This window comes from Tachyglossus aculeatus, chromosome 23 (genome assembly GCF_015852505.1).
Source record: "Tachyglossus aculeatus isolate mTacAcu1 chromosome 23, mTacAcu1.pri, whole genome shotgun sequence".
Taxonomy (NCBI): Eukaryota; Metazoa; Chordata; class Mammalia; order Monotremata; family Tachyglossidae; genus Tachyglossus; species Tachyglossus aculeatus.
The window spans coordinates 42,062,081-42,085,520 of NC_052088.1; the positions used below are offsets into that span (position 1 = coordinate 42,062,081).

Here is a 23,440-nt window from a genome sequence, read left to right on the forward strand (position 1 = left end):
AAACTTCCTAGGCCTGCAGCCGAAACAAAGGGAACCAAGCCTTCGGTCTGTTTCTCCATTATCTGTGAAGCGCTTACGATGTGCCAGGCGCTGTACTAAGCGCTGGGGTAGATGCCAACTAACCAGGATTGACACAGTCCCTGTCCCACACGGGGCTCACCATCCCCACCCCCATTTTACAGACGGGGGAACTGAGGCACGGAGAAGTGAAGTGACTCGCCCAGGGTCACGCAGCGGGCAAGTGGCGGAGCCGGGATTGGAACCCGACTCCCAAGCCCGGGCTCTCTATTCCTCTACAACACGGTGATGGCCTTAGGGAAATGTAAGGCACATTTTCCACATTTTCCTGCGACAGACTTAAAAGAAAAAGGATGAGCCAATATAAATCAGAATAAGCGCTCAATAAATACGATTGATTGATTGATTGATGGGTTTGTCAGGCAAAATTTTGCCACAAATCCTTTGTCCACTGGACTGGTGGTTTGGAGCAATCACCAGACAGGAATTCTTCGGGCATTCCCACCATCGTCTCCCGAACTCCGGTCAAAAAGCCGACAACGTTCACGTGGCGTCCCCCACGAGCGCGGACACCGAGAAAAGTCACAGAAGCAGGAGACGACGATCCTCGTCCTTACGGGGGCGAGGGGCAAATACGCGGGACCGGATTCTAAAAACGGCTTTCCCTTTCCCCCGAGGGCAACGGGATATAAATTTGGCCTTCGCCTTGGGGTTGAGATGATTTCTTTGCGGGGCCTATGACGTGAAGTCAGAAATACAGCCCATCTCGATTATTCATGATAGTGGGAGAGCGGGATGCTGGGGTAATTGAAATGCCCAGAGAATCCAACCATCTCACTTTAGCCACGGCTTTAATATCGTCCCGCGACCAAATGTCTCCTCTCGAGTTGCTCTCCGGGAACCAGAGGAGTCTAATTTGAGTTTCGCCTCCTTTCGCCTTCTCACCCATCCCCTACTGAAGATCTTGGATTTAATGCGCTAGCCGAAAGGTCCTTAGATCTAAGGATCTGGGAAGATCCTGGATTTAATGCGTTAGCCGAAAGGTCCTTAGATCTAAGGATCTGAGAAGATCCTGGATTTAATGCGTTAGCCGAAAGGTCCTTAGATCTAAGGATCTGAGAAGATCCTGGATTTAATGCGTTAGCCGAAAGGTCCTTAGATCTAAGGATCGGAGAAGATCCTGGATTTAATGCGCTAGCCGAAAGGTCCTTAGATCTAAGGATCTGAGAAGATCCTGGATTTAATGCGTTAGCCGAAAGGTCCTTAGATCTAAGGATCTGGGAAGATCCTGGATTTAATGCGCTAGCCGAAAGGTCCTTAGATCTAAGGATCTGGGAAGATCCTGGATTTAATGCGCTAGCCGCAAGGTCCTTAGATCTAAGGATCTGAGAAGATCCTGGATTTAATGCGTTAGCCGCAAGGTCCTTAGATCTAAGGATCTGAGAAGATCCTGGATTTTATGCGCTAGCCGAAAGGTCCTTAGATCTAAGGATCTGGGAAGATCCTGGATTTAATGCGTTAGCCGAAAGGTCCTTAGATCTAAGGATCTGAGAAGATCCTGGACTTTATGCGTTAGCCGAAAGGTCCTTAGATCTAAGGATCTGAGAAGATCCTGGATTGAATGTGTTAGCCGAAAGGTCCTTAGATCTAAGGATCTGAGAAGATCCTGGATTTAATGCGCTAGCCGAAAGGTCCTTAGATCTAAGGATCTGGGAAGATCCTGGATTTAATGCGTTAGCCGCAAGGTCCTTAGATCTAAGGATCTGAGAAGATCCTGGATTTAATGCGTTAGCCGAAAGGTCCTTAGATCTAAGGATCTGAGAAGATCCTGGATTTAATGCGTTAGCCGAAAGGCAGGTATCTAAGGATCTGAGTTTTTTGAGGCCGTGGGATCGATCGTCTGAGGTCTTCTCCGGAGACGCTCCAGGGAAAAACCAGGATTAAGGAGATTCCTTTGGCATCTAGGCTGTTCGGTTTGCTGCGGGCCTGGGATACGTGAACGAAAACACGCCGGGCGCTTCGTCCAGCAAATGGCAAGCGCTTCCTAAATCCCACTGACCGATGGATCTTGTAACCCAGGCACAATGGAGACTCCTCTAGTCTCAGGAATCTCAGTTCTCCCTTTCCCCTTAAATATGAGAAGTGAAGTGACCTTCCCGCAATCACAGAAGAACCACTGAATAATTAGAAAACAGGGGGATATTTAGTAACGGCCACCGAAATATCCGGAAAATCCAGTCACGCAGTGGCAGAGAAGCAGCGTGGCTCAGTGGGCTTTGGAGTCCGAGGTCATTGGTTCAAATCCCGGCTCCTCCAATTGTCAGCTGTGTGACCTTGGGCGAGTCACTTCACTTCTCTGGGCCTCAGTTACCTCAACTGTAAAATGGGGGTTAAGACTGGGAGCCCAGTGTGGGACAACCTGATCGCCTTGTAACCTCCCCGGCGCTTAGAACAGTGCTTTGCACATAGTAAGCGCTTAATAAATGCCATCATTATTATTATTACGCTGTCGTATCTGTGGCAACTGGGCTACTCGGTAAGAAAAGGACAACTTTTCTCTCCAAGTAACACAGATACTAGGGCTCCAGAGAGTGCGATCGACATCGAGGAACTTGAGAGTGTGATAATAATGATAAGCTAGACCGTGAGCCCGCCGTTGGATAGGGACCGTCTCTAGATGTTGCCAACTTGGACTTCCCAAGCGCTTAGTACAGTGCTCTGCACACAGTAAGCGCTCAATAAATACGATTGAATGAATGAAGGAATAATTATTATGGTATCTGTTCAGCGCTTAGCATGTGTCAGCCACTGACTGTACTAAGCGCTGAGGTGGATACCAGCAAATAATGATAATCATAATAATGCTGGTATTTGTTAAGCGCTTATTATGTGCCAAGCACTGTTCTAAGCGCTGGGGAGGATACAAGGTGATCAGGTTGACCCACGGGGGGGCTCCCAGTCTTCATCCCCATTTGATAGATGAGAGAACTGAGGCCCGAGGATAATAATAATAATAATAATAATGATGGCATTTATGAAGCGCTTACTATGTGCAAAACACTGTTCTAATAATAATAATAATAATGATAGCATATATTAAGAGCTTACTATGTGCAAAGCACCCTTCTAAGCGCTGGGGAGGATACAAGGTGATCAGATTGTCCCACGTGGGGCTCCCAGTCTTCACCCGCATTTGACAGATGAGAGAACTGAGGCCCAGAGAATAATAATAATAATAATGATGGCATTTATTAAGCGCTTACTATGTGCAAAGCACTGTTCTAAGCGCTGGGGAGGATACGAAGTGATCAGGTTGTCCCACGTGGGGCTCCCAGTCTTCATCCCATTTGACAGCTGAGGGAACCGAGGCCCAGAGAAGTGAAGTGACTTGCCCAAGGTCACCCAGCTGACAAGTGGTGGAGCCAGGATTCGAACCCATGACCTCTGGCTCCCCAGCCCGGGTTCTTTCCACTGAGCCACGCTGCTGTCTCTCTTCTTTGCTTTCTCACTTCGGGTTGGGCACAGTCCCCGGCCCACGCGGGGCTCCCGGCCTCCGTCCCCATTTTCCAGGATCACCTTGTAACCTCCCCAGCGCTTAGAACAGTGCTTTGCACATAGTAAGCGCTTAATAAATGCCATAATCATCATCATCATCATCCAGGCGAGGTCACCGAGGCCCAGAGAAGTGGCGTGACTCGCCCAAGGTCACACAACAGACAAGTGGCGGAGCCAGGATCAGAAGCCACGACCTTCCGATTCCCAAGCCCGGGCTCTGTCCGCTACGCTGGGCTGCTTCTACATTACTCTATTTATCTATTTATTTTATTTGTGCATATTTATTCTAATTATTTTATTTTGTTAATATACTTTGTTTTGTTCTCTGTCTCCCCCTTCTAGCCTGTGAGCCCACTGTGGGGAAGGGACCGTCTCTAGATGTGGCCAACTTGGACTTCCCAAGCGCTTAGTACAGTGCTCTGCACACAGTAAGCGCTCAATAAATGAGTGAATGAATGAATGAATGAATCTGGAAAATGGGGATGAAGACTGTGAGCCCACTGTGGGGTAGGGACCATCACTAGATGTTGCCAACTTGGACTTCCCAAGCGCTTAATACAGTGCTCTACACACAGTAAGCGCTCAATAAATAAGAGTGAATGAATGAATGAATGAATCTGGAAAATGGGGATGAAGACTGTGAGCCTGCTGTCGGGTAGGGACCGTCTCTAAATGTTGCCAACTTGGACTTCCCAGCGCTTAGTACAGTGCTCTGCACACAGTAAGCGCTCAATAAATCCAATTGAATGAATGAATGAATCTGGAAAATGGGGATGAAGACTGTGAGCCGCTGTCGGGTAGGGACCGTCTCTAAATGTTGCCAACTTGTACTACCCAAGCGCTTACTACAGTGCTCTGCACACAGTAAGCGCTCAATAAATACGATTGAATGAATGAATGAATCTGGAAAATGGGGATGAACACTGTGAGCCCGTTGTCGGGTAGGGACCGTCTCTAAATGTTGCCAACTTGGACTTCCCAGCGCTTAGTCCAGTGCTCTGCACACAGTAAGCGCTCAATAAATATGAATGAATGGACTGTGATCCCCAAGCGGGACAACCTGATGACCTTGTATCCTCCCCAGCGCTTAGAACAGTGCTTGGCACATCGTAAGCGCTTAACAAGTGCCGTCATTATTATTATCGATTTTTTCATTTCAGCGGGGAGGCCCGGGTCCAGGCTCAATCCCGCTGCCAACCTGCCTATCCCGGTGGATTCCCGCAAATCACGGCGGCGGCCTCCCTCCGGGCGGCTGAGCCCCGGGGCCCGGTCCTTTCCCGGGAGACGGCCTGTAAAACCTGACAGCGGTACAATTCCTGACACGGATACAGGCTTTATGGACGTGTTTATCTCTGCTGTAAATCCCCACTCTCTCTCCGCTCCGATTCACGAGTCATAAAGAAATTGCGGATAATGAAAAAGTTGGGGAAATTTACAGCCCGGCGGAAACCTCAGACAGCCAGGAGAAATTAAAGAGCTGACTGGGGATAAATCATACAGGTACAATTAAAACTTCCCCGGTACCTTCTTCATTTCCCAACCGGGGCCCCGATCCGACGGACCTGATGGGGACTTGAGGTCGTGACTCCTCAGGCTGTACTGGTCTCCTAAATGCGTGTCAAAAATTAGCCAATTCGCTGCCGTGCTCGTTTTTCTCGGCTTTCTTTTCGGCCTATCCTCTGGGAAGCGCCCACGGAGGGATCCCGTCGGAGAACAAGCCAAATCGCGGCGGGCGATAGCGGGAAAAAGGTGGTTTTCCCGTCTCCCCCGGCCATTTTCCACAGGCGCGGGGCCTATGTCGCCAACTTGGACTTCCCAAGCGCTTAGTCCAGTGCTCTGCACACAGTAAGCGCTCAATAAATACGATTGATTGATTGACTGATCTTTTACCGGGCGTGGAAAACGAGAAAACGGAGCCACGCGGGGCAGGTGGAATTTGAGGCTTCTTTGGTCTCCGGACGGTTACGCTCAGGACAGAGGGGGGAAAAAAAATAATTTGTTTTTCAAGAGTGAACTGGGCTGATTGTGTTCGTTGGGTGTCTGGATCTGTATATCATCATCATCATCAATCGTATTTATTGAGCGCTTACTATGTGCAGAGCACTGTACTAAGCGCTTGGGAAGTCCAAGTTGGCAACATCTAGAGACGGTCCCTACCCAACAGTGGGCTCACAGTCTAAAAGGGGGAGACAGAGAACAAAACCAAACATACTAACAAAATAAAATAAATAGAACAGATATGTACAAGTAAAATAAATAAATAAATAAATAAGGTAATAAATATGTACAAACATATATACATATGTATACGTTGCCAAGTTGTACTTCCCAAGCGCTTAGTACAGTGCTCTGTACACAGTAAGCGCTCAATAAATATGACTGATTGACTGACTGAGAACGAGGGAGTCGGAGAACTGAGAGCTCACCTCCTCCAGGAGGCCTTCCCAGACTGAGCCCCATCCTTCCTCTCCCCCTCGTCCCCCTCTCCATCCCCCCGTCTTACCTCCTTCCCTTCCCCACAGCACCTGTATATATCTATATATGTTTGTACATATTTATTACTCTATTTATTGATTTATTTTACTTGTACATATGTATTCTATTTATTTTATTTTGTTTATATGTTTGGTTTCGTTCTGTCTCCCCCTTCTAGACTGGGAGCCCGCTGTTGGGTAGGGACCATCTCTATATGTGCCAACTTGTACTTCCCAAGCGCTTAGTCCAGTGCTCTGCACACAGTAAGCGCTCAATAAATACGATTGATTGATTGATTGATTGATTGAAGGGCCGAAGGCAACGCTCCATTAGGCGAGCACTGGACGTCGACTGCGCCGCCAGGTGAAATGCCCGATTAGGCAAACAGTCGCCGCCTCTTCTACCCTGCGAGTCAGAAGGCCCTGGGTTCTAATCCCGGCTCCGCCACTCGGCTGCTGTGTGACCTTGGGCAGGTCACTTCTCTTAGTCCAGTGCTCCGCACACAGTAAGCGCTCAATAAATACGACTGATCGATTCACTGTGCCTCACTCATCTCGTCGGTAAAATGGCGATTAGGACTGGGAGCCCCGCGAGCGGCAGGGTTTGGGTCCCACCAAATTTGTCCGTATCCACCTCCCCCCAGTCCTTAGTACAATTCCTGCCATATAATAAGCCCAACTGTCAGCTGTGTGACCTTGGGCAAGTCACTTAACTTCTCTGTGCCTCAGTTCCCTCATCTGTAAAACGAGGATGAAGACTGGGAGCCCCCCGTGGGACAACCCGATCACCTTGTATCCTCCCAAGCGCTCAGAACAGTGCTTTGCACGTAGTAAGCGCTTAATAAATGCCATTAAAAAAAAATAAGCGCTTAACAAATACCACAATTATCATTATTACTACTACAAGGAAGCCATCCTTAATTAAGCCTCCTCAGGTTACACTCTTATGCCCCTTCCTATTTAATTTCTAAATAAATTCGACGCCTATTCTCACCCTCCCGATTCGAGTACGTTCGTCGATTTACGTCTGCTTGTCTTCCTCGGGAGCCCGGAGGCTTCTTTCACTCATTCATCCGATCGTATTTACTGAGCGCCGACTGCGTGCGGAGCACTGTACTAAGCGCTTGGGACGGACAATTCGTTCATTCATTCAACTGCATTTATTGAGTGCTTTCCCTGTGCAGAGCGCTGTACGAAGTGCTTGGGAGAGGACAACGTAACAACAAACACATTCCTGCCCCCAACGAACTCACGGTCTAGAGTCTAAATAAATAGACGAATAAATATATTGCAATTTATACCTATTCATTCAATCGTATTTATTGAGCGCTTACTGGGTGCGGAGCACTGTACTAAGCGCTTGGGAAGTACAAGCTGGCAACAGATAGAGATGGTCCCTACCCAACAGCAGGCTCACAGTCTAGAAGGGGGGAGATAGACAACAAAACAGAACATATAAACCAAATAAAATAAATAGAATAAATATGTACAAGTAAAATAAATAAATAAATTATATATATATGTGTGTATATATATATATATACATATACATATATATATATATATATATATATAGCGTGCCGTTCGAGGCACCATCCCGTACCTATGTGCTGTGGGGGTGGGAAGGGGGTTGAATGAAGGAGCAGAAGGGAGTCTGCATCTACCCCAGCGCTTAGTACAGTGCCTGGCACATGGTAAGCGCTTCACAGATACCGAGAAACGGACAGAAGGCTTGTTTCCCTTTGTTTTGGCCGCAAGCCTAGAAAGTCTGAGGGCAATTAAATGATTTCAGTTTCCTTTGAAATGTGCAAATAGTCCAAAGGAGCGCTGATTCGGTACTTCGGAAGGCTGAACTCTGAAATCTTAAAGGCTTCTCTTGTTTCTCTCCTCTTAGAGTATATATATATATATATATATATATATACTGTATATATGTATGTACGTATTTATTACTCTATTTTACTTGTACATATCTATTCTATTTATTTTATTTTGTTAGTACGTTTGGTTTTGGTCTCTGTCTCCCCCTTTTAGACTGTGAGCCCACTGTTGGGTAGGGACTGTCTCTCTGTGTTGCCGACTTGTACTTCCCAAGCGCTTAGTACAGTGCTCTGCACACAGTAAGCGCTCAATAGATACGATTGATTGATTAGAGTAATAAACCTTTCTCAATTAAGGGAGTGGGAGAGGAGACTCAGTCAGGGAAGGCTTCGTGAGGGCAGGGATCACGTCCTTCACTTCTGAATCTTCCCCGCGTCCGGTAGGAACTCACGGAGAAAAGACCAAAGGCAAACTAAGCTGACTACCCCCAAAATCCATTTTTAAGTTACTGAGTCCTATTGTTGTATACAAGACGGCACGCTCGCTGCGGGCAGGAAATGTGTCTGTTACATTGTAATAATACTAATAATAATGGCATTTATTAAGCGTTTACTATGTGCAAAGCACTGTTCTAAGCGCTGGGGAGGTTACAAGGTGATCAGGTTGTCCCCCGGGGGCTCACAGTCTTAATTTGTCTGCTACATTGTAATACTACTACTACTAATAATGGCATTTATTAAGCGTTTACTATGTGCAAAGCACTGCTCTAAGCGCTGGGGAGGATACAAGGTGATCAGGTTGTCCCCCGGGGGCTCACAGTCTTAATTTGTCTGCTACATTGTAATACTACTACTACTAATAATGGCATTTATTAAGCGTTTACTATGTGCAAAGCACTGCTCTAAGCGCTGGGGAGGATACAAGGTGATCAGGTTGTCCCCCGGGGGCTCACAGTCTGAATTTGTCTGTTACATTGTAATACTACTACTACTAATAATGGTATTTATTAAGCGTTTACTATGTGCAAAGCACTGTTCTAAGCGCTGGGGAGGTTACAAGGTGATCAGGTTGTCCCCAGGGGGGCTGACAGTCTTAATTTTACCTCATTTTACAGATGAGGTAACTGACAGTCTTAATCCCCATTTTACCGATGAGGTAACTGAGGTACAGGGAAGTTAATCAATCAATCAATCAATCGTATTTATTGAGCGCTTACTATGTGCAGAGCACTGTACTAAGCACTTGGGAAGTACAAATTGGCAACATATAGAGACAGTCCCTGCCCAACAGTGGGCTCACAGTCTAAAAGTTAAGTGACTTGCCCAAAGTCACACAGCTGACCATCGGTGGAGCTGGGATTGTCAGCTGTGTACTGTGGATGGTGTACTCTCCCAAACGTGCCTGCGCACAAAGTAAGCGCTCAATAAATACCGCTGATTTACCAATCCGCAGTAAATCCCAGGGCCGGTCATTTCTTCCACCGGTCCGGCTGGAAGCGAACAGCCTCACCGCAGAGAAAAAGAGGAACCGGACCACACGCTTCCAAAACCTCGACGAACAACGGAAAACGTATACCTCATGGGCGGCGTGGAAGTTGACGGTTCTCAACTTGGAAACGAGGCCGGCTTCCCGACGCAAAGCCGGACAAAGGACACCCAAAGTGACATGAAAGGCGGTTTCTTTACGCTCCTTCCTGGAATAAGACGGGAGTTTTAGGCAAGTAGTCTCCACGCCTTGCTTCCCTCCACAACGAGGCTCTGAAATCTGACCCTCGGTTAGGCGGGGTTGGAAATGCATCTCGAGTGTAGGGATTGAGCGCTTACAGGGTGCCGAGCGCCGTGCTAAAAGTTTGGAAGAGTAGAAAACAATGGATTGGGTAGCTCTCCACCCACGTGGAGCTCACGGTCCGGAAAGGGGACGCAGACTTTGGGATTAAATGCTGTCGGGGGAAACGAGCGGAGTAAAGATACGTACCCAAGGGCAGTGGGGCTGAAAGAGGACACAAACGTGTGTGTGAGCCTCGCAGGAGGGAGGGTGAGTAGGAGAAATGAGAGCTTAGTCCGGGAAGACGGAGGAGATAAGTCTTTTAGGATAACTCCGAAGAGTGGGGGTCCGCAGGATATGAAGGGGGAAAGCATTCCAGAGTGGTGGTCCTTAGGATATGAAGGGGGAAGGCATTCCAGGACAGAGGGTGGACATAGCCGTGGTTTATCTATTTATAGTAATGCCCGTCTCCCCCCTTTAATAATAATAATGATGGTATTTGATAGGAAGGAAACGAGAAACCGCTTCCAGATTCGGACCGGGAAAACGCCGGATCCACCACCGGAATGCCGGCGGATGGAGACGGGGTGTTCTGGGACAGATGCGTCCACGGAGTCGCTTCGACGGACGAGGCATTTGGAAAGGAGAAGAAAGGCCCACGGATCCTTGGAGAGAGAGGGATGGCTACAAAGACTGGCTCAATGTCCCATCAATAATAATAATGATGGTACTTGTTAGGAAGGAAATGAGAAACCGCTTCCAGATTCGGACCGGGAAAATGCAAGATCCACTACCGGAACGCCGGCGGACGGAGGCGGGGCGTTCTGGGAGAGATGTGTCCATGGAGTCGCTTCGACGGGTGCATTTGGAAAGGAGAAGAAAGGCCCACGGATCCTCGGAGAGAGAGATGGCTACAAAGACTGGCTCTATGTCCCATCAATAATAATGGTATTTGTTAATCAATCAATCAATCGTATTTATTGAGCGCTTACTGTGTGCGGAGCACTGTACTAAGCGCTTGGGAAGTACAAGTTGGCAACATATAGAGACGGTCCCTTCCCAACAGTGGGCTCACAGTCTAAAAGGGGGAGACAAAGAACAAAACCAAACATACTAACAAAATAAATAGAATAGATAGGTACAAGTAAAATAAATAAATACATAGAGTAATAAATATGTACAAACATATATACATATATAACATATATACGTTAAGCGCTTACTATGTGTCGAGCACAGGATCATCAGATTGGACACAGTCCCTGTCCCAAATGCGGTTCACGGTCTTCGACCCCATTTGACAGATGGGGTAACTGAGGCGCAGAGGAGGCAGACAAGCGGCGGAGCCGGAATTAGAACCCAAGACCTCGGATTCCCAAGCCCGGGCACTTGCCACTGGGCCACACCGCTTCTCTGTTGTTGTCACTCATCACCTCTGGCCGTTGGATTGCAATCCCTAGCGCAACTTGGCTCTGGAACTTGGTTCCACAACTTTATTCCTCGAAAAGGACCAAACGACCCGACCGTCCTCCGACTCGACGTCCCACATGCTGGGGCGTGATACGGAAATGTTACGGGTGCAAGTTTACGCCGCTGGAAACTGACCAGATCACGAACGGGAACCCAACTTGGCGGACCGACCGACTGGTTGATTCTCCAGGGAGCAGAGAGAGTCTCCGAAAATAACCTTCCTGCGGAAAATTCTCCTATCGAGCATCAGGTCAGGGCACCGTCACCCAAAAAAGTCTCCGAAAATAACCTTCCTGCGGAAAATTCTCCTATTGAGCATCAAGTCAGGGCACCGTCACCCAAGAAAGTCTCCAAAAATAACCCTCCAGCGGAAAATTCTCCCATCGAGCATCAAGTCAGGGCACCGTCACCCAAGAAAGTCCCCGAAAATAACCTTCCTGTGGAAAATTCTCCCATCGAGCATCAAGTCAGGGCACCGTCACCCAAGAAAGTCTCCGAAAATAACCTTCCTGCGGAAAATTCTCCGTCGCCCATCCGATTTGGGGCGTGACCTCATGGGACAAGCGAGCCCGAGGCCGTGGGTTCGAATCCCCGCTCCGCCACCTGTCTCCCGGGTGACCTTGGGCGAGTCTTATGTATTTTATTTTGTTAATATGTTTTGTTGTCTGTCTCCCCCTCCTAGGCTGTGAGCCCACTGTTGGGTAGGGACTGTCTCTATATGTTGCCAATTTGTACTTCCCAAGCGCTTAGTACAGTGCTCTGCACACAGTAAGCGCTCAATAAATACGATTGATGATGATAATGATGATGACTGTGAGCCCGCACACGGTCCGGCCGGGGCCGCGGGGAGCTTCCGGATACTCACACTCGTCCAGGCCCAGTTGGTAAGCCAGGTTCTGCAGGCCTCGAACCTTTTCCACCAGGTTAGACACCACCGAATGATTAATTAACCCTAACGAAGAATAGCTAGGAAAATGTCAAAACTTCCGAGTTTCTGAGCCGGTAGCGGCTGCAGTGCACACTGGCAATTTTTCATTCTCGAACTGTGGGACAGACTTGCCAAAAATAAGAGCAACAATGACAACATATGCTTTCTGTTATTAAGAAAGGACTGCTCTTTTCAAGTAAAGCTTCACAGGAAAGGAGAGACGAGGAGACAAAAGAGAAAATCGGCTCCTGAAACCATAAGAACGGACCCAAAGTCCCCCAGCTGACAACTGGCGGCGCCGGGATTTGAACCCCTGACCTCTGACTCCAAAGGCCAGGCTCTTTCCCTGAGCCACGCTGCTTCTCTTAGGTGAGAAGGAAGAAACTGAGGCCCAGGTCGAACCCATGGCCGAGCCGGGATTAAGACGCGGGTCCTTTTGATTCCCAGATCCGGGGTCTACCCACTGGGCCACGCTGCTCCAAACGTGAGACGCCAAGAAGCATTCTAGCGTCCGTCGAACGGACGCTGGTTCCAGATAAGGTTTAATCAATCAATCAATCAATAGTATTTATTGAGCGCTTACTGTGTGCAGAGCACTGGACTAAGCGCTTGGGAAGTACAAGCTGGCAACATATAGAGACAGTCCCTACCCAACAGTGGGCTCACAGTCTAGAAAGGGGAGACAATCAATCAAACAATCGTATTTATTGAGCGCTTACTGTGTGCAGAGCACTGGACTAAGCGCTTGGGAAGTACAAGTTGGCAACCTATAGAGTCAGTCCCTACCCAACAGTGGGCTCACAGTCTAGAAGGGGGAGACAGAGAACAAAACCAAACATATTAACAAAATAAATAGAATAGATATGTACAAGTAAAATAAATAGAGTAATAAATATGTACAAACATATGTACATATATGTTTAGACTGTGAGCCCGTTGTTGGGTGGGACCGTCTCTATATGTTGCCAATTTGTACTTCCCAAGCGCTTAGTCCAGTGCTCTGCACACAGTAAGCCCTCAATAAATACGATCGGATGAATTAATGAATGAATATTAAGGTCAGAGACGTACTCGGCAGGCATTCGGGAAGTTGGGAAAAGGGCCCAGAGAAGAAGTTGGTCATCATGATGATGATGATAGCATTTATTAAGTGCTTACTATGTGTAAAGCACTGTTCTAAGCGCTGGGGAGGTTACAAGGTGATTGGGTTGCCCCACCGGGGGGGCTCACAGTCTTAATCCCCATTTTCCAGATGAGGGAACTGAGGCCCAGAGAAGTGAAGCGACTGACCCAAAGTCACACAGCTGACAAGTGGCGGAGCCGGGATTCAAACCCATGACCTCTGACTCCAAAGCCCTGGCTCTTTCCACTGAGCCATGCTGCTTCTCTAAATAATAATGGGATTTATTAAGTGCTTACTATGTGCAAAGCACTGTTCTAAGCGCTGGGAAGGTTACAAGGTGACCAGGTTGTCCCACGGGGGGCTCACAGTCTTCATCCCCATTTTCCAGATGAGGGAACTGAGGCCCAGAGAAGTGAAGCGACTGACCCAAAGTCACCCAGCTGACAGGTGGCGGAGCCGGAATTCGAACCCATGACCTCTGACTCCAAAGCTCGTGCTCTTTCCACTGAGCCACGCTGCTTCTCTTTCCCCCCGCCTATAGCTCATCAACCCAGGGAAGAAGTTGGAAATCTATTAAGGCAAAATACGCCACAGCCAGACTTAGAATGCCATCTACAGGCACTGGATCGGAAAAGTTTCTCCCGAAACGATCCCACTGGGGGATTTGGGAAGAGTCCGGAGCGCGCGATTATAATAATAACAGCATTTCTGGGGGATTTAGGAAGAGTCCGGAGCGCCAGATTATACTAATAACGGCATTTCTGGGGGATTTAGGAAGAGTCCGGAGCGCGCGATTATACTAATAACGGCGTCTGTTGGGTGCTCGCTATGTGCCGAGCACTGTTCTAAGCGCTGGAGAGGTTACAGGGGGATCAGGTTGCCCCCCGTAGGGCTCCCAGTCATCATCCCCATTTTCCAGATGGGGGAAGTGAGGCCCAGAGCCCGGAACGCACTCGAACCTCAAGGGAAGGTTTCCTCGGCAGAAATGTCGGCGCGAAAACGAGATCGCCACCGGCCCCTGGGGATTCGTCAGCTCCTACCGCTTATCTTGTCGTCGTTTCAATTAATGCTGGAAAGAGGATGAAGACCTTTCCCGGTCATATTAAGGGGTCAAGCGAGGAGCCCATTCTCGGAGCAGATTAATAATCCAAAAAGAACATATTTTCATGCAAATATGCCACGGAACAGAAAACGGAGGCAGGACAAAGAATGGGATGCGGGCAGATAGAACGGTTTCTAAATAGAAAGCGCCGTCTGTCCAATACCGGGACGTTTTAAGGAAAACGCCCGATCGGTCTGTGCCCCTGTTGAGCATTTATAGAGAAACTGGAAGACGGCTGAATTTTCGGCCAAATTAGCGGCCAAAAAAAATAATGAATCCTCTCTATTCCAGCTAGTTTAGTTCAATTTTGTCTGAAAGCAACAGATCTCCGATCTCCCGCCGGGTTTGGGATTCTCTGTCCTCATTTCTAAATTTTGGCTGAAGGCAATAGATCTCCGATCTCCCGCCGGGTTTGGGATTCTCTGTTCCCATTTCTAAATTTTGCCTGAAGGCAATAGATCTCCGATCTCCCGGCGGGTTTGGGATTCTCTGTCCTCATTTCTAAATTTTGTCTGAAGGCAATAGATCTCCGATCTCCCGGCGGGTTTGGGATTCTCTGTTCTCATTTCTAAATTTTGGCTGAAGGCAATAGATCTCCGATCTCCCGCCGGGTTTGGGATTCTCTGTTCCCATTTCTAAATTTTGCCTGAAGGCAATAGATCTCCGATCTCCCGCCGGGTTCGGGATTCTCTGTCCTCATTTCTAAATTTTGTCTGAAGGCAATAGATCTCCGATCTCCCGCCGGGTTTGGGATTCTCTGTTCTCATTTCTAAATTTTGTCTGAAGGCAATAGATCTCCGATCTCCCACCGGGTTTGGGATTCTCTGTCCTCATTTCTAAATTTCGTCTGAAGGCAATAGATCTCCGATCTCCCGCCGGGTTTGGGATTCTCTGTCCTCATTTCTAAATTTTGGCTGAAGGCAATAGATCTCCGATCTCCCGCCGGGTTCGGGATTCTCTGTTCTCATTTCTAAATTTTGCCTGAAGGCAACAGATCTCCGATCTCCCGCCGGGTTTGGGATTCTCTGTTTTTATTTCTAAATTTTGTCTCTTCTCATTTCTTCCAAACTCCAAAGAACACGTAGGTCAATAATACAGGGTGGCAATTCTAAACCCTGGCTTCTTGAAGTAGAGGAAAGTAATAACAGTAATAGTGATAGTGATAATAATGCTGGCATTTGTTAAGCGCTTACTACGTGCAAAGCACTGTTCTAAGCGCTGGGGAGGATACAAGGCCATCAGGTTGTCCCACATGGGGATCACAGTCTTTTCATTCATTCATTCATTCATTCAAGCGTATTTATTGAGCGCTTACTGTGTGCACAGCACCGGACTGTATAAGTTGGCAACATTTAGAGACGGTCCCTACCCAACAACGGGCTCCCAGTCTTCATCCCCATTTTCCAGATTCATTCACTCATTCAATTGTATTTATTGAACGCTTACTGTGTGCAGAGCACTGTACTAAGCGCTTGGGAAGTCCAAGTTGGCAACATTTAGAGACGGTCCCTACCCAACAGCAGGCTCACAGTCTTCATCCCCAATTTCCAGATTCATTCATTCAATTGTATTTATTAGGCGCTTACATAAATATGATTGATTGATTGATCGCTTACTGTGTGCAGAGCGCTTACATAAATACGATTGATTGATTGATTGATTACTGTGTGCAGAGCACTGTACTAAGCGCTTGGGAAGTGCAAGTTGGCAACATACAGAGATGGTCCCTACCCAACAGCGGGCTCACAGTCTTCATCCCCATTTTCCAGATTCATTCATTCATTCAATTGTATTTATTAAGCGCTGACTGTGTGCAGAGCACTGGACTAAGCACTTGGGAAGTACAAGCTGGCAACATTTAGAGAAGGTCCCTACCCAACAGCAGGCTCACAGTCTTCATCCCCATTTTTCTGATTCATTCATTCATTCAATTGTATGTATTGAGCGCTGTGTGCAGAGCACTGGACTAAGCGCTTGGGAAGTGCAAGTTGGCAACATTTCGAGACGGTCCCTACTCAACAACGGGCTCACAGTCTTCACCCCCATTTTCCAGATGAGGTCGCTGAGGCCCAGAGAAGTGAAGTGACTTGCCCAACGTCACGCGGCTGACAGTCGGCGGAGCCGGGATTTGAACCCATGACCTCTCACTCCCAAGCCCGGGCTCTTTCCACTGAACCACGCTGCTTCTCATCCTGATAATTATTAGGACTAATAATAATGTTTGTTATGCGCTGGGGAAGCCAGCGCCATCACGCCCCGCCGCTTCTTCCCCGCGGTAGACGAGCAGCCCGCACACGCTAACAACGCCAATGACGGCACCTGTTGAGCGCGTACTACGCGCCAAGCACTGTTCTAAGCGCCGACGGGAACGGGAGACCGCCCCGGCGGCCGGGAAAGGCGAAGAGGGGAGGCCGCTTCCGGATACTCACACTCATCCAGGCCCAGTTGGTAAGCCAGGTTCTGCAGGCCTCGAACCTTTTCCATCAGGTTAGCTGTCGTCAGGCTGCCCAGCTCTGAAAACACAAGCAGCGCCGGGTTCGAATCCCGCTCCGCTCCTCCCCCCGCCTCGACCGAGACGGTTCTCTGTCTCGCCGAGGGCGGGTCACGCGAGCCACTTAGTCTCGGACGGCGTCCGGTACGTTTCCCGGCTCCGCTGTGTTGAGCGGTCCTCTCTTGTCGGAAGAGCGAGACACGCTCCTCCGAGACGCCCGCTTTAGCTGCTACGGAAACCCGGATGAGGGGATTTCCGAATGAAGGGGGGGCTCGGCCTGGGAAGGCTTCCTGGAGGAGGTGAGCGCTCAGTAGGGCTCGGAAAGGGGCTAGCGTGGTGGACGTGCGGAGGGAGGGCATTCCGGGCTGGGCGAGGACGAGGTCCGGTGAGGAGCTGAGCGGCGGCGGAGGAGCGGAGGGCGCGGGATGGGCCGTCCCCCCGGCCCTACCTCCTTCCCCTCCCCACAGCACCTGTATATATGTTCATACTGATTTATCATCATCAATCGTATTTATTGAGAGCTTACTGTGTGCACAGCACTGTACTAAGCGCTTGGGAAGTCCAAGTTGGCAACATATAGAGACGGTCCCTACCCAACAGTGGGCTCACAGTCTAAAAGGGGGAGACAGAGAACAAAACCAAACATACTAACAAAATAAAATAAATAGAATAGATATATACAGGTAAAATAAATAAATAAATAGAGTAATAAATATGTACATACATATATACAGGTCCATATTTACTCTTCCATTTAGAGTCTTTTAGACTGTGAGCCCACTGTTGGGTAGGGACTGTCTCTACATGTTGCCAACTTGGACTTCCCAAGCGCTTAGTACAGTGCTCTGCACACAGTAAGCGCTCAATAAATACGATTGATTGATTGATTCTGTTAATGACGTGCATTTAGCTTTTAATTCTATTTCCTGATGACTTGACACCTGTCCACGTGTTTTGTTGTGTTGCCTGTCTCCCCCTTCTAGACCGGGAGCCCGCTGCCGGGTAGGGGCCGTCTCTAGATGTTGCCGACTTGGACTTCCCAAGCGCTTAGTCCAGTGCTGACTGACTGAAGCTCTGCACACAGTAAGCGCTCAATAAATACGACTGACTGAATGAATTTTAAAAAGCTGGGGATCTTATAGAGTGTTAGAGAGATCCTGAAGAGGGACCACGAGCTCCGTGACTGCCACTGACATCTCCTAACAATAATAACAACGGGATCTGGTAAGCGCCTACTACTTTGGTTTTGTTCTGTCTCCCCCTTTCAGACTGTGAGCCCACTGTTGGGTAGGGACCGTCTCTATATGTTGCCAACTTGGACTTCCCAAGCGCTTAGCACAGTGCTCTGCACATAGTAAGCACTCAATAAATATGATTGATTGATTGACTGATTGATTGAGAACGAGGGAGACGTTGGAAAACTGAGAGCTCACCTCCTCCAGGAGGCCTTCCCAGACTGAGCCCCCTCCTTCCTCTCCCCCTTCTCTCCCTCTCCATCCCCCCGCCTTACCTCCTTCCCCTCCCCACAGCACCTGTATATATCTATATATGTTTGTACATATTTGTTACTCTATTTATTGATTTATTTTACTTGTACATATCGATTCTATTTATTTTATTCTGTTAATATGTTTGGTTTTGTTCTCTGTCTCCCCCTTCTAGACTGTGAGCCCACTGCTGGGTAGGGACTGTCTCTAGATGTTACCAACTTGGACTTCCCAAGCACTTAGTACGGTGCTCTGCACACAGTAAGCGCTCAATAAATACGATTGATTGATTGATTGATTGATTGAAGCGTTTTCCCGCCGATCCCACCAAAGTCAGCGACCAGATCTGGCACTTTCGACAAAATCTAAGCCTCGATCCATCCGTCCTCTAAGGGTCTTGGATACACTGCTTAAGCACCTCTCTTTCTCTTTTCCCATCCCCTCCTGCGTCACCTCGACTTGCTCCTTTATTCAACCCCGCCGCCTCCCAGCCCCGAAGAATCAATCAATCAATCAATCGTATTTATTGAGCGCTTACTGTGTGCAGAGCACTGTACTAAGCGCTTGGGAAGTACAAGTTGGCAACATATAGAGACGGTCCCTACCCAACAGTGGGCTCACAGTCTGTCCGTATCTGTCATTTATTTCTACTGATGCCTGTCTCCCCCGGTCTAGACTGTAAGCTCGCTGTGGGCGGGAAACGAGTCTGTTTAGCGCTACACTGTCCTCTCCCAAGTGTTTAGCGCGATGCTCCGCACACCGTAAGGGCTCAATAAATACGAATGAATGAATTCGGTCCCCCTCCGTCCCCTCTCCACCCCCCGCCTTACCTCCTTCCCTTCCCCACAGCACCTGTATATATGGATATATGTTTGTATGGATTTATTACTCTATTTATTGATTTATTTTACTTGTACCTATCTATTCTATTTCTTTTATTTTGTTAGTATGTTTGGTTTTGTTCTCTGTCTGCCCCTTTTGGACTGTGAGCCCGCTGTTGGGTAGGGACTGTCTCAATATGTTGCCAACTTGTACTTCCCAAGCGCTTAGTCCAGTGCTCTGCACACAGTAAGCGCTCAATAAATACGATTGATTGATTGATTGACCGATTGTACATATGTATTCTATTTCTTTTATTTTGTTAATATGTTTGGTTCTGTTCTCTGTCTCCCCCTTCTAGACTGTGAGCCCGCTGTTGGGTAGGGACCGTCTCTAGATGTTGCCAACTTGTCCTTCCCAAGCGCTTAGTCCAGTGCTCTGCACACAGTAAGCGCTCAATAAATACAATTGATTGATTGATTGATTGAATTAAAGTTCCTCTCGGTTTGTGCTGCCGCTATGGCAAACTCTTATCTTTAAAATCTCCAAAGGAGAACTCTCCAACGGGCATCATCCTCATCAGGGGAAGCAGCGTGGCTCGGTGGAAAGAGCCCGGGCTTTGGAGTCTGAGGTCATGGGTTCAAATCCTGACCCCGCCCCTTAGCTGGGTGACTTTGGGCAAGTCGCTTCACTTCTCCGGGCCTCAGTTCCCTCATCCGGAAAATGGGGATGGAGATTGTGAGCCCCCCGTGGGACAACCTGATCACCTTGTATCTACCCCAGTGCTTAGCACATAGTAGTTGAAGCAGCGTGGCTCAGTGGAAAGAGCCCAGGCTTTGGAGTCCGAGGTCATGGGTTCGAATCCCAGCTCCGCCACGTCTGCTGTGTGACCTTGGGCAAGCCACTTCACTTCTCTGAGCCTCAGTGACCTCATCTGCAAAATGGGGATGATTACTGCGAGCCCCCCGTGGGACAACCTGATCACCCTGTAACCTCCCCAGCGCTTAGAACAGTGCTTGGCACATAGTAAGTGCTTAATAAATACCATTAATAAAAAAAAATAGTAAGCGCTTAACAAATACCAACATTACTCTTATCATTACCGATTTTCATATTTTCTTACCAAGTCAGTCCATCGTACTTATTGAGCGCTTACCGTCTGCAGAGTACGATACAACAGACGGACGCACTCCCTGCCCCCAACGAGCTGACGGACACGGACAGAAATAAATGAAGCCTGAGGTAGGATTTGGGCATCGGTTCGGCTGCCGGCGATTGGCGTCTTTAACGTACCTTTTAACATGTCGATATCATCGTGCTCCAGTTCAGCCATCCATTTGGGCGGGGATGTGGTGATGGGCTGAAAGAAGACCAACAACAACAAAAAAAATCATTCAGATCCGGGAAGTTTGAAGTAGATTATACGCGCAAGCAAAACAGGCCCTGTTCCTCCTAATTTTTTTTTAAAAAGAGGATGCCATACATCCTGGGAGTTACCAGCCGGGTTGTTTCAGATATATTTACCTTATAACTATATATTTATATTGCCAACTTGTACTTCCCAAGTGCTTAGTACAGTGCTCTGCACACAGTACGGCCCTACTGAGAGCTCACCTCCTCCAGGAGGCCTTCCCAGACTGAGCCCCCTCCTCCCTCTCTCCATCCCCCCCACCTTACCTCCTTCCCTTCCCCACAGCACCTGTATATACGTATATATGTTTGTACGGATTTATTGCTCTATTCATTGATTTATTTTACTTGTACATATTTATTCTACTTATTTTATTTTGTTAATATGTTTCGTTTTGTCATCTGTCTCCCCCTTCTAGCCTATGAGCCCGCTGTTGGGAAGGGACCGTCTCTCTATGTTGCCAACTTGGACTTCCCAAGCGCTTAGCACGGTGCTCTGCACACGGTAAGTGCTCAATAAATACAGCTGAATGAATGAATGAAGCGCTCAATAAATGATTGAATGAATGAAGTAAGTGCTCAATAAATGAATGAATGAATGAATTTACCTCAGTTACCTCACCTGTAAAATGGGGATTAAGACCGTGAGCCCCATGTGGGACAACCTGATCACCTTGTATCCCCCCAGTGCTTAGAACAGTGCTTTGCACATAGTAAGCGCTTAGCAAATGCCATCATCATCATTATTAGTAGTGGTAGTAGTATTAGGAGAAGCAGCATGGCTCAGTGGACAGAGCCCGGGCTTTGGAGTCAGAGGTCATGGGTTCAAATCCCAGCTCTGCCCATTGTCAGCTGGGTGACTTTGGGCAAGTCACTTCACTTCTCTGGGCCTCAGTGACCTCATCTGTAAAATGGGGATGAAGACTGTGAGTCCCCTGTGGGACAACCTCATCACCTTGTAACCTTCCCAGCGCTTAGAACAGTGCTTTGCACATAGTAAGCGCTTAATAAATGCCGTTATTATTATTCTAGTATTATTATATATTAGCCTTTGGGAAACATCTAGTGGTCGACTGGCATCTACGAGAGGAAATCGAGCGGCTCATCTTTAGACTGTGAGCCCGCTGTTGGGTAGGGACCGTCTCTGTATGTTGCCAACTTGGACTTCCCAAGCGCTTAGTCCAGGGCTCTGCACACAGTAAGCGCTCAATAAACACGATCGATTGATTGATTGATCTTTGACAAGTTTTGGCGACCCAAGTAAGGGCGGGAGGAGTCTGTTCAACAGTAACGTGCTCTGAAGGGGCAGAGTCTGGAACAGCAGAAAATTAAAAAAGGCAGACCGCCGATCGAATCCGCAGCCTTTGGCAGAGGGATCTTATCTGAGACGATCAGCAAGTTTCACCCTCCAAAAGGATCAAAGACTCAGAGGGCACAACAAGTCCTCGGACTTGAAAGGAGAAAATGAAGGGGCCCCCGCTTTCGATTCTACGGCCTGTGAAACTACGAATTCCTGGTTCGTTTGTTCCCCTTGCAAGGTAAGCGCTCAATAAATACGATTGATTGATTGATTGATTGATTGATTGATTGATTGAAAAGCTGAAATGTCACTAGGGAGGGGACTCCGTCTACCGACACTGCCATTTTAAAGAGTCCCACTGACCAAGCTCTGGTATCTTGAGGTGCAGCTCTTTGAATTCATATCCGACAGACGTATCTCGTTCCATATATATACACCAGTATATATGTATATATGTTTGTAAGTATTTATTACTCTGTTTATTTATTTATTTATTTTACTTGTACATATCTATTCTATCATTTATTCTATTTATTTTATTTTACCGACACTGCCATTTTGAAAAGTCCCACTGACCAAGCTCTGGTATCTCGAGGGTCCGTAAGGTGCAGCTCTTTGAATTCATATCCTGTATATATGTATATATGTTTGTACATATTTATTACTCTATTTATTTATTTATTTTACTTGTACCTATCTATTCTATTTATCTCATTCCATATATATATACACCTGTATATATGCTTGTATTATTTTACTTGTACCTATCTATTCTATTTATCTCGTTCCATATATAGATACCTGTATATATGTACATATGTCTGTACATATTCATTACTCTGTTTATTTATTTATTTATTTTACTTGTACATATCTATTCTATTATTTATTCTATTTATTTTATTTTACCGACACTGCCATTTTAAAAAGTCCCACTGACCAAGCTCTGGTATCTCGAGGGGCAATAAGGCGCAGCTCTTTGAATTCATATCCTGTATATGTGTTTGTACATATTTATTACTCTATTTATTTATTTATTTTACTTGTACCTATCTATTCTATTTATCTCGTTCCATATATAGATACCTGTATATATGTATATATGTTTGTACATATTTATTACTCTGCTTATTTATTTATTTATTTTACTTGTACATATCTATTCTATTTATCCTATTTATTTTACCGACACTGCCATTTTAAAAAGTCCCACTGACCAAGCTCTGGTATCTCGAGGGGCAATAAGGTGCAGCTCTTTGAATTCATATCCTGCATATATATATATATATATATATATGTTTGTACATATTTGTTACTCTTTTTATTTATTTATTTTACTTGTACCTATCTATTCTATTTATCTCGCTCCATATATATACCTGTATATATGTATATGTTTGTACATATTTATTACTCTATTTATTTATTTTACTTGTACATATCTATTCTATTATTTATTCTATTTATTTTATTTTACCGACACTGCCATTTTAAAAAGTCCCACTGACCAAGCTCTGGTATCTCGAGGGGCAATAAGGTGCAGCTCTTTGAATTCATATCCTGTATATATGTATACATGTTTGTACATATTTATTACTCTATTTATTTATTTATTTTACTTGTACCTATCTATTCTATTTATCTCGTTCCATATATACACCTGTATATATGTATACAT

General features: G+C 46.9%; 1 protein-coding gene across 1 annotated transcript in view; it reads right to left on the reverse strand.

Moving 5' to 3' along the window:
* Positions 1 to 23,440, reverse strand: part of LIN52 (lin-52 DREAM MuvB core complex component) — a 71,581-nt gene that overhangs the window by 40,299 nt on the left and 7,842 nt on the right. The window contains exons 4-5 of the mRNA XM_038765938.1: positions 20,346 to 20,412; positions 16,685 to 16,768 (exon numbers count right to left, since the gene is read on the reverse strand). Of these exons, the coding sequence (XP_038621866.1) occupies positions 16,685 to 16,768; positions 20,346 to 20,412 (151 nt within the window). The remainder of the gene's footprint in view (positions 1 to 16,684; positions 16,769 to 20,345; positions 20,413 to 23,440) is intronic.